Source organism: Lissotriton vulgaris, chromosome 12, assembly GCF_964263255.1.
Source record: "Lissotriton vulgaris chromosome 12, aLisVul1.2, whole genome shotgun sequence".
NCBI classification, from domain to species: domain Eukaryota; kingdom Metazoa; phylum Chordata; class Amphibia; order Caudata; family Salamandridae; genus Lissotriton; species Lissotriton vulgaris.
The window spans coordinates 521,319,412-521,331,750 of record NC_141700.1 but is presented as its reverse complement, the minus strand read 5'-3'; the positions used below and the strand labels follow the sequence as shown (position 1 = coordinate 521,331,750).

General features: G+C 46.2%; 1 protein-coding gene across 1 annotated transcript in view; it reads left to right on the top strand.

The window, feature by feature from the left end:
* HYDIN (HYDIN axonemal central pair apparatus protein) overlaps nucleotides 1-12,339 on the top strand; it is a 2,950,008-nt gene that overhangs the window by 341,490 nt on the left and 2,596,179 nt on the right. Inside the window, exon 8 of the mRNA XM_086945295.1 lies at nucleotides 8,865-9,066. Coding sequence (XP_086801421.1) covers nucleotides 8,865-9,066 — 202 coding nt within the window. The remainder of the gene's footprint in view (nucleotides 1-8,864; nucleotides 9,067-12,339) is intronic.

Below are 12,339 nucleotides of genomic sequence, written 5' to 3'. Positions count from 1 at the left end.
CCGCGGGACAGGACGAGAGGAGTATGAGAGACCCAGTGAGTGGGGGCGTCGGGGCACATTGACGGCTAGACTGATAGACGGAAGTCATTAGGCGCGGTCATTAGGCACGTTCGGCACGTTCACAACACCAGAGCTGCAGCGCCCAGGAGAGTCTGAACACGTGATGCGAGCCCGCCAGCTGAAGCGCGTCCTCGAGGTGAAATCGCCGAGGGTATGCGCGTAACCACCCCCTCTCAGCCATTCCCAGGAAACCCACAACAATAGGTCTTTCGCTGAAGCAGCGCTATGAGCTGCTAACACCAGCAAGACCTAATAAAAAGCACCAATCACATTAGTTCACAACAGCTGAACGGAAGCGCACAGGAGAGTGTGCACACGGCCAGCAGAAGCGGCAGTGAGGCGGCTTTTTACATAACTTGTTGATTTTAATTAATTCCATAACATGAGAGCTATCGTAGAAATTATATATTGTAAGCCATTCTTTTAACTGTAATGGTGTCAGCGACAAGAAAGGTTACGAAGTTTGAGACGTGGTAATGCTTTGGTATTTAAAACCATAGTCCCAGTGAGGCGGCTTTTAACATACCTTTGCGACTTTTAACACCGTGGTTAAATAAAAATCACCAAGCACATTAGTTAACAACATCTGAACTGAAGCGCACAAAAGAGTCTGCACAGCAGAAGCGCGTGCCACTTGCCTAAAATAATTAGAGACACAGAAGTCATTAGGCGCGATCACAACAAAAGATCTGCAGGGCCCTGGAGAGTCAAGCGCGTGCAACTTGCCTAAAAAAATGCGAGGCACGGAAGTCATTAGGCGCGATCACAATAACAGATCTGCAGCGCAGATCTGCAGCGCCCTGGAGAGTCAAGAGCGTGCCACTTGCCTGCAAAAAAAAAAGCGCGTGCAACTTGCCTAAAAAAAAAACGAGACACGGAAGTCATTAGGCGCGATCGCAAAAACAGATCTGCAGCGCCCTGGAGAGTCTGCACACGTGATGCAAGCCCGACTGCAGAAGCGCGTCCTCGAGATGAAATCGCCGAGGTGAAGCGGGTAACCACCCCCTGTGCCCCATTCCCGGCAAACCCACAACAATAGGTCTTTTGGTGGAGTAGCGCTTCGCGTTGCGAACACCAGCGAGACCTAAAAAGCACGCTTTCTGCATAATTTTCTAGCTTTCTAACGAACTTGGTGTAATTATTTACAGCCATGTATCTCTTTCCAAAATTTCCATTGGACATTAACAATGAGGCCGCCCTGAAGGGTCGGGGCTTCACAATTCGGAGGCTGTGTGTGTATCTAAGGTTGGAGCATGACCCACTCACGCACACAACCTACAAAGGACATGCTAATGAAGCGAAAACATGTGTGCGTGAGGAAGGGATTCGAGGGGGAGTACTATCCTGCCACGAACGAGCTGGGCTACAAACTTTCTTCAAGCCAATCGTAGAATGACAGCACTACGCTAAATATGAATTCACCTGATAAACTCTGAAATAAATCCACACCAACATCGGTGCAATTGACAAGTAAGAAATTATAACAACTATGATAGAACAACGAGGACTTCCAGTTCACCTATTTGTATGGACTGAGAATTGCACTATGGGAGTTGTATTTTAATATCTAAATCATGTGACTGATTATTTTTAAAGCCTGCACAAGCGCACTTTGCAACTTGACTATTTGACTTCCACCCGTGACCAAGGCCATTTAGAGCCGAAACGTTGGGAAATGGAAGTATGCTGATGCTGTGCCACTGCGCTGAATAAAGCCGTATTTCCAGTATTGGGCCTCAGTGTTCTTTCGTTATACATATATATATATATATCTCCACTAATATAATAAAGAGAGAGCCCAAAACTTTGAGGCGGGTACTCTCAGGAACCACAGCACCAATCACAACACCCAATACAGCGTTGGAAAGGGCAGTTGCAGCAGAAGGACATAGGCAATGCAGACGCCCACCATATACATTTAAAAGGTAAAAGAACCGTGCCAACAAAGTAGTCCCTTGCGGGCGTGTCCGCGTTGTGCTGTGGGCGTGTGCTGGGGGCGTGACAAACGCTGGGGGCGTGTGGTACGTTCCGCCCTTTATGCCATGTCTCATATTGTGTGGTAATCCCACCCTGCTCCCTTTAAATACCCCTGCACCAAATAATCATAACCCACCCTTACTCCTTTAAATACCACAACACCCTTAAACTCTAACCCATCTTAACGCTATAAATATACCCTGTACCCCAAAACCCATACCTATCCCTAAACCCTAAAACTACCCCTGTACCCCATAACCCAAACCTATATCTGAACCCTTAAAATACCCAAACACCCCAAAACATATACCTCAGTACCCCAAAACATATACCCCTATACCCATACTTACCTTATCCAAACATTAAAAAAAAACATGCTTTTACCATTCATGCATTTACAACGAATTGCGTTGTAAATGTATGCGTGGTAAAAGCATATAAAATGTAATGCCATGCGTTATAATGGCATTGCGGAATCATGGTACTTTCATAATGAAAGTATGCGGAGTGATGGTATGCGGAAAGAAAGTTGCGGAATAATGGGTGTTTACCCTCCCCCGGTAAGTACATTGGTGGCACGGCTGCCCACATCTCCAGCAACATACTCATATTTTTTCACCACCCATTTGAAAAATGCACAGGTCTCTCTCATTGATGGCCAGCACCGACATACACTTTTAGACGCACCTCCCGCCACAAGTTCTAGAATTGCGAACTTTAGAGCTGGGGAGCTACGTTTGAATCTCGGCATCAGCTCAACATCCTGTGATTCCAGGCAAATCGCTTTGTCTCCCCTTGCCTACCACAAATGAATGTGTTCTTCTGTAATGGAAATTGTGCTCATGCCATGTTGTCGAGTTCGCGCTATATAATATTGCAAGGAAAAATAAAGTAGGGAAACTCGAATTCACACACTACTCAACGCGCACTCTGAAGTGCATCAGCAGTGCACTGTGAATCGGAGCGTTTCACAGGCCTGTCACAGATAAATGCTATCAAAACGAAATCCTACAAAACAATATACTACTGGCTAGCAGCAATTCATACCCGGACAACGTCGGGACGGGCTGCTAGTAAATATATATATATACATATCTCCACTAATATAATAAAGATAAAAACCCAAAACTTTGAGGCGGGTACTCTCAGGAACCACAGCACCAATCACAACACCCAATACAGCGTTGGAAAGGGCAGTTGCAGCAGAAGGACATAGGCAATGCAGACGCCCACCATATACATTTAAAAGGTAAAAGAACCGTGCCAACAAAGTAGTCCCTTGTGGGCGTGTCCGCGTTGTGCTGTGGGCGTGTGCTGGGGCCGTGACAAACGCTGGGGGCGTGTGGTACGTTCCGCCCTTTATGCCATGTCTCATATTGTGTGCTAATCCCACCCTGCTCCCTTTAAATACCCCTGCACCCCATAATCATAACCCACCCTTACTCCTTAAAATACCCCAACACCCTTTAACACTAACCCATCTTAACGCTATAAATATACCCTGTACCCCAAAACCCAAAGCTATCCCTAAACCCTAAAAATACCCCTGTACCCCAAAACCCAAACCTAGCCCTGAACCCTATAAATACCCCTGTACCTCAAAACCCAAACCTACCCCTGAACCCTAAAAATACCCCTGTACCCCAAAACCAAAACCTAGCCCTGAACCCTAAAAATACCACTGTACCCCAAAACCCACACTTACCCCTGAACCCTAAAATACCCCTGTACCCCAAAACCCAAACCTAGCCCTGAACCCTTAAAATATCCCTGTACCCCAAAATCCAAACCTACCCCTGAACCCTAAAAATACCCCTGTACCCCAAAATCCAAACCTAGCCCTGAACCCTAAAAATAACCCTGTACCCCAAAACCCAAACCTACCCCTGAACCCTAAAATACCCCTGTACCCCAAAACCCAAACCTAGCCCTGAACCCTAAAAATACCCCTGTAACCCAAAACCCAAACCTAGCCCCAAACCCTTAAAATACCCCTGTACCCCAAAACCCAAACCTACCCATAACCCTAAAAATACCCCCATACCCCAAAACCTAAACCTAGCCCTGCACCCTAAAAATACCCTTTACCCCAAAACCCAAGCCTAGCCCTGAACCCTAAAAATACCCCTGTAACCCAAAACCCAAACCTAGCCCAGAACCCTTAAAATACCCCTGTACTCCAAAACCCAAACCTACCCATAACCCTAAAAATACCCCCATACCCCAAAACCTAAACCTAGCCCTGAACCCTAAAAATACCCTTTACCCCAAAACCCATACCTATCCCTAAACCCTAAAACGACCCCTGTACCCCATAACCCAAACCTATATCTGAACCCTTAAAATACCCAAACACCCCAAAACATATTCCTCAGTACCCCAAAACATATACCCCTATACCCATACTTACCTTATCCAAACATTTAAAAAAAACATGCTTTTACCATTCATGCATTTACAACGAATTTTGTTGTAAATGTATGCGTGGTAAAAGCATATAAAATGTAATGCCATGCGTTATAATGGCATTGCGGAGTCATGGTACTTTCGTAATGAAAGTATGCGGAGTGATGGTATGCGGAAAGAATGTTGCGGAATAATGGGTGTTTACCCTCCCCCGGTAAGTACATTGGTGGCACGGCTGCCCACATCTCCAGCAACATACTCATATTTTTTCACCACCCATTTGAAAAATGCACAGGTCTCTCTCATTGATGGCCAGCACCGACATACACTTTTAGACACACCTCCCGCCACAAGTTCTAGAATTGCAAACTTTAGAGCTGGAGAGCTACGTTCGAATTTTGGCATCAGCTCAACATCCTGTGATTCCAGGCAAATCGCTTTGTCTCCCTGTGCCTACCACAAATGAATGTGTTCTTCTGTAATGTAAATTGTGCTCATGCCATGTTGTCGAGTTCGTGCTATATAATATTGCAAGGAAAAATAAAGTAGGGAAACTCGAATTCACACACTACTCAACGCGCACTCTTAAGTGCATCAGCAGTGCACTGTGAATCGGAGCGTTTCACAGGCCTGTCACAGATAAATGCTATCAAAACGAAATCCTACAAAACAATATACTACTGGCCGGCAGCAATTCATACCCGGACAACGTCGGGACGGGCTGCTAGTGTATATATATATATATATATATATATATATATATATATATATCTCCACTAATATAATAGAGAGCCCAAAACTTTGAGGCGGGTAATCTCAGGAACCACAGCACCAATTACAACACCCAATAGAGTATTGGAAAGGGCAGTTGCAGCAGAAGGACATAGGCTATGCAGACGCCCACCATATACATTTAAAAGGTAAAAGAACCGTGCCAGCAAAGTAGTCCCTTGTGGGCGTGTCTGCGTTGTGCTGTGGGCGTGTGCTGGGGGCGTGACAAACGCTGGGGGCGTGTGGTACGTTCCGCCTTCATGCCATGTCTCATATCGTGTGCTGTGGGTGTGTGCTGGGGGCTTTGGCGTGTGCGGGCGTGGGATTACGGAAAAAAAACGAGCGTTGTGCCAAATATTTCATTGTTTTTTCTTCCCAGGTTCTGTACATTCCAGCTCCGGGTATCCACCCTGCTCCCTTTAAATACCCCTGTACCCCATAATCATAACCTACCCTTACTCCTTAAAATACCCCAACACCCTTAAACACTAACCCATCTTAACCCTATAAATATACCCTGTACCCCAATACCCAGCCTATCCCTAAACTCTAAAAATACCCCTGTACCCCAAAACCCACACCTAGCCATGAACCCTATAAATACCCCTGTACCTCAAAACCCAAACTACCCCTGAACCCTAAAAATACCCCTGTACCCCAAAACCCAAATCTAGCCCTGAACCCTAAAAATACCTCATAACCCCAAAACCCAAACCTACCCCTGAACCCTAAAATACCCCTGTACCCCAAAACCCAAACCTGGCCCTGAACCCTTAAAATACCTCTGTACCCCAAAACTCGAACCTACCCCTGAACGCTAAAAATACCCCTGTACCCCAAAACCCAAACCTAGCCCTGAACCATAAAAATAACCCTGTACCCCAAAACCCAAGCCTACACCTGAACCCTAAAATACCCCTGTACCCCAAAACCCAAACCTAGCCCTGAACCCTAAAAATACCGCTGTATGCGTGGTAAAAGCATATAAAATGTAATGCCATGCGTTATAATGGCATTGCGGAGTCATGGTACTTTCGTAATGAAAGTATGCGGAGTGATGGTATGTGGAAAGAAAGTTGCGGAATAATGGGTGTTTACACTCCCCCGGTAAGTACATTGGTGGCACGGCGGCCCACATCTCCAGCAACATACTCCATATTTTTTCATCACCGATTTGAAAAATGGACAGGTCTCTCTCATTGATGGCCAGCACCGACATACACTTTTAGACACACCTCCCGCCACAAGTTTTAGAATTGCGAACTTTAGAGCTGGGGAGCTACGTTCGAATCTCGGCATCAGCTCAACATCCTGTGATTCCAGGCAAATCGCATTGTCTCCCCGTGCCTACCACAAATGAATGTGTTCTTCTGTAATGGAAATTGTGCTCATGCCATGTTGTCGAGTTCGCGCTATATAATATTGCAAGGAAAAATAAAGTAGGGAAACTCGAGTTCACACACTACTGAACGCGCACTCTTAAGTGCATCAGCAGTGCACTGTGAATCGGAGCGTTTCACAGGCCTGTCCCAGATAAGAAATGCTATCAAAACGAAATCCTACAAAACGATATACTACTGGCCGGCAGCAATTCATACCCGGACAACGTCGGGATGGGCTGCTAATATATATATGCATAACGAAGAAGACCGCCTGGTCGAAACGCGTCGCCAAGGCTAACGAAGAAGACCGCCTGGTCGAAACACGTTGCCAATAAACAAATCTTCACACGGACCCTGGAGTGCGAGTCTTTTGTGTTTCCCCTGATTACATCGAGTGAGAAACCCTTTCTGACATATATATATATGTATGTATGTATATATATATATATATATATATATATATATATATATATATATATATATATATGCGCGATGTAAAAGCATCACAATGTAAAACAACACGTAAAGATAATCAATATGTGATTGCTGCTTTATAATGTACTTCGTTGTAATGGAACACATGGTAGTGACTGCTATTAAATGAAGATGCACCTTGTCACCGAAACCCAAGAACGTATTATTTATCCAGTATTGGGGTATCTTTCATAGATTCACATGCCTGAATCATTCCCTGTCGCCGAGGTGGGAGTCCCACAGTAAATAAAAAAGCAGTGCCAAAGGTAAATAACAGTAGTAGACCCCAAAGAAAAGGCCTGAGGCCTAGATCTTAGTAGCCTATCTACATCATTATGCTAAAAGAACCAAAAAATTGGTCACAACCACTCAGCTAACAGCACCTTCTAGAACACACTCAGCAGAGCCAGTTCTCCTCAGATTTTCGTTAGCACAAGTAGGAAATAAGTATCCCAAACCACAGAGAACTGACTCTCCGGTGAGGAGGGTGGGTGCATGTGAATCTATGAAAGATACCAATACTGGATAACTGTAGTTACAGGTAAGTAACTTGTTTTCTTATCCAGTATTGGGGTATCTTTCATAGATTCACATGCCTGAATCAGAGTAGCAAGCAGTATACAACGTTGCCAATGGTGGGAGACTTGTGCTGATAAACTCCCAGTTGTATCCATAAATTGTTAACATCGGTATGAAAGGGCAAACCTTCACAGTTAAAACAAGAGTAATAATAATAAAATATACATACATAGTAATATCAGTATATGGATATGTAAGCCTTATACACATATTATATTTATATATATATATATATATACACAAAAGTACGTATACAAAAAAAGAGCATGTTATAATCGCATAACCTTATGTATATCATGAACAATGACAACCATAGATAATATTTAAAAGGCCCAAGAGTACCTGAAACTGGTCTCAAACAAAAAGGTGTCGTAGGACAGCCTGTCCAACTGCCGAATCCTCTTGACATGTAGCTTGAAGGCAGTAATGTCTCGTGAAAGTGTGGACAATATTCCATGTCGCAGCACGACAGATATTTTCTAGAGTCACTCCAGCAAACAACGCTGCTGACGCTGCCACAGTTCTTGTGGAGTGGTCCTTGACCTTCCTTAGCAATGGTCTGTTAGCCTTGTCATGACAGAAATGGATTGTTGATTCTATCCATCTGGCGATTGTGGCTTTCGTGACTGCAGTTCCCAGAGTAGCTTGTCCGTAGGCCACAAACAACTGGTCAGATTTTATAAAGGTGTTTGTTCTGTGTAGATAGAATTGGCTTAGGCTTGAAATTTGTTTTTGAATGACTTAGAAGCTGGAGCCACGAGCTGTGAGGTGTGCAATCTTATAGCACCTCGCATGGGGATCTGTGATTCAGAGGTGAGAACAAATGCACTTTTTTTTATTTTTATGTAATTATTTACCAAGTTACGTTGATAATAAATTCAATAGCATGCTGTTAAAGTGCCATAGTGGTTCCCAAACAGTTACTAACATGCACCAGTAGTATGTTGGGTAAGGAGTTTTTTAGCACTCTTGGGAAATTAAATCTTGATACACCAAATTAATACCTCAAATTCTTAAGCATTTCAGAATGATGAGCGGTTTTGCCAGGAAGTCCTGTTTTGACTGTTACTTTCCTCAGTTAAACTCCTAACTCTCACAACCACAGTGCTTTAAAAAAAAAACCTTTTTATGTTATAGACTGTTTTAACATTGACATAAAAAGAATAATTCTGACTTTCCCTCGAACTTTATTTTATATATATTTTTTTTTAACAGGGGAAGATATTTATGTTCGTCTGTATGGAGCTGCCTCGGATATCAATGTGCGGTTAGACAAGAATTCCCTAATGGTAGAAAAAACGTACCTCTCCATGGCCAATCAGAGGACAGTAACCATTAGCAACCGAAGTGATATCATTGCTCATTTTCAGTGGAAGACTTGGGCTACTCAGGAGGAAGAAGACCAGCACAAATTAAGGTCAGTTGGGGATGGGAGCTAAGAAAATGTAAAATATTTACTCTTGTATGTTGCCTACGGGCCATGAACTTCATTCAGTGTCCAAACAAGACCACAGAACTCTTGCAGGTTAGGATTTTGCTGAGCTGAAATATCATTAGTTTTACATTTCAAACATAGTAGAACAGTACCAGGAGCCACATTGATATAGCTGGTATAGATATAGGCCCTTCAACAAGGACTGTAAGCCTGTAGAGGAAAAACAAAACCAGTAAAGGTTCTTGGAGTTTGTAAACACACAGCATACAGTTTACTCCCTGTGAAGCCTTCTCTCTGGGTCCTCTGGCAAGTCAGTGGTTAGTTGGCAGTCCCTTATGTGTAATCTGGGGCAGTTTACGTCAGTTTTCATTTTTTCTGCGTCTGAGCGCAGAGTCTGGAAAATTAGCAGTTTCTTGGCCTAGTTTTTGGGCCTTCTCGACACCCTCAGTGTCGTATGAACAGTGTGCCATGCTTTCCGGCTTTAAGGCTTGCGAAGCATGTGCGCATCAGATGTCTTGCACTGACCCGCACCTCATCTGTATGTGGTGCCTCTGCATGCACCAAGACTCTAAGGACTGTGACGCCTGTCAGAGGATGAAACCAAAGTCCTTGAGGGAGTGCTGCATGAAATTGCTGGTCGCACGGATGTCTGGTCTGGTCCGGCTCCCTCCCGTCGCCGCTCTTCCTCTCGGGATCAGGCTCGTTCCCGAGGACGCTCCCGTGACCGCCGTGCGACAACAGGTAAGCGTAAGCACAGGTGTCACTTACGGAGATCTTCTTCCGATGTCCGTGCCGCCCATTCCTCTCGCACTATGCCGGGTAAGAGCGCACGGCAACCTCATCCTCTGTATCCACCCTTTCCAGGTGTTGGGGCAACATGTGCCCAAATGGAGGCTTATTCTAAGGCATTCCAGGGTTGTTTTGAGTCGCCCCCTCTCCCTGGTGTGCCTTTGGGTCCCACAGAGGTAGCAGGCACTCATGCCAGGTCTCCGTCTGCGGACGTTTCCCTGACACCGGCTGTGTGCATAGACTCCGATTCCAGAGCTGATGCGACACCACCAAGCCAGGACCTAGAGCACAGCCATTCCCGCCAGTCAGCGCATAGCCCTGTGCGGCTTCCTGTGCCGGCGTCGGAGGCGGCAACGCTGGGTACTACACCAGGCTCGACGCCGGTCCGGCACCTCGTGCTCCCCCCGGGAAGTTGGCAGTGGGATCGACATCAGCCGATGTCCCGGTCGAGTCCTCTGTGGAGGTCGTCGACGTCCAGGCAACTCCCATGCGGTGTCGATCGCCTATTCCTTTGATGGTTGCTCCTCCCGACTCCTTGGGCACCGATAAGTCTCCAACGCTGTGCCCGTCGACGCCGGTAATAGCATTTACGCCGCCTCATTTGCAACCTGATGCTTCCTTGGACTCCCCAGATCAAGGAGCCAGAGTGCAAGTACCCTGTGTTGCCTGGCCTTCGGGTCGGTCTCCGGCTCCTCCACTCCTCATGACTAGTTGCAGGCTTAGCCTTCAACCGTCTCCTACCGATGGTGTGTTGTCACCTACATGGATGGCAACTGAATCCAGTGCTGCCTTTGTGCGCACTATTCAGGGGCGGCTGCTGTACTCGGCTTTCCGCCTCCAATGGTGCCTCTACTTTCCGATCCTTTATTGAATCTGCTCCATTTGGAGCCTATCGATGTAGAACCTTTGCTGCCCTTTGGGGAATCTCTACTTGACGTTCTGCGTGGCACATGGTCAAGGGTGACCCTGTTGATAGGACTATTGCTCGTAGGCACCTCCCTGCTCCGGGTGATCCTCTTTGCCTGTCTCTTCACCCAACAGCTCAAGGCCTAGTTGTTCAAGCGGCTTTTAATTTACAGACTTCACCCACATTGCCATTGTTACCTTCCACCAGGAAGTCTCGGTGGTTGGATGATTGTGGTCGCAAGGCTTTTCGCCTCTACCAGCGCAGGCGTCCGGGCTTTAAATACGGCTTGTGTATTTGCACGTGCATCCTCAGTTCTTTGGGACTCTTAGGTCTTGCCTTGATGCAACTGACTCTATGGGAAGTGTCCTTGCTCGTGCTGTGGCTTTACGCCGCCATGCTTGGCCGTACGACAGTCGCTTCCCAGATCATATTCGGGATGCCCTCAGAGATCTGTCGTTCAATGGGGTGGATCTTTTTGACCGCCACGCCGATTCGGTGGTCTCCTGTCTCTTGTGCGGCCTGCAGTAAATCTTGGTGCCATTTTCTATGCCTCCTTTTACGGCACCCACCCTGATGCACTGTTTGATTATGATGCCGGTTACTGTTCATGGCTGGTTAGCCATTTCTATGTTTGTTCAGCACAGCCGTTGGGCTGCTTCTCTTGTTTTTTTAGTCCTCTGATTTTGTGCTTAGCTCAAGAGGATAACCCTACTTGGGATTAGCCTTACCCTATGTGGGGTATTGGCTGGCATTAGGTTCTGCCTTTGCCTTGGTACGCTCTTGTGGAGTCTCCTCGCGGACATCCTGCTGGGAACCACTTGTTTATTCCTACAGTGATCCTTCTATGGTATTGCTTTTGCATGTCTGGTTTTGCCCGTCTGTGGTGCCTCGGACCCTGGCCTAGGTACCATACCGTACAGTGTCTATCTCGCACACCTGGCGGGATATCTTGTGGTCGCAGTTTTTTGCAACTGACACCCTAATGCCGCTGTGCGGCTTTGTTATTATTGTTCTTACTGGTGCAACTCAGATGTACGGCCCCTTCTCGGTTTGTCCTTCACAGCATTGGATCAGCAGAAGTTCTCTGCTATGCGTGGTCATGACCTCCTTCTGACCACTTATCACCACCACTACAGTGGTTTCCATATTCCCTGCTGTTTCCGTACGGGGTTTCCCACTTTACTTGAGTTCATGCTGTGCACTCTCAAAGGGCGTGTTTTCCTTGGAATACTCTCTTCTTGGGGTCCGGGACCTTTACATTTGTCCTCCCCTTTTCCACTGTCGTAACAGGTTCTTTCACCCTCTTTGTCTTGCAAGGGACTGTTGTTCCTCTCGGACAAGGGGCACGGGTTACTTACTGTCCTGGACATTGTCCTACCCAGTTTCCACATGTCTGCAAGTAATCTCAACGTTTTTTCCTTTGCTCTGTGTTCTTACCAGGCGGATCCGTGCAGGCTCTTTCCTTCATACGGTGTCTCTGGTTCTTGACCCGCTCTGCTTGTACCACCAGCTCTTATGTGGTGTCCGGCTTGCAGGTGCCCTTTTTGGGAAGTTGCCTT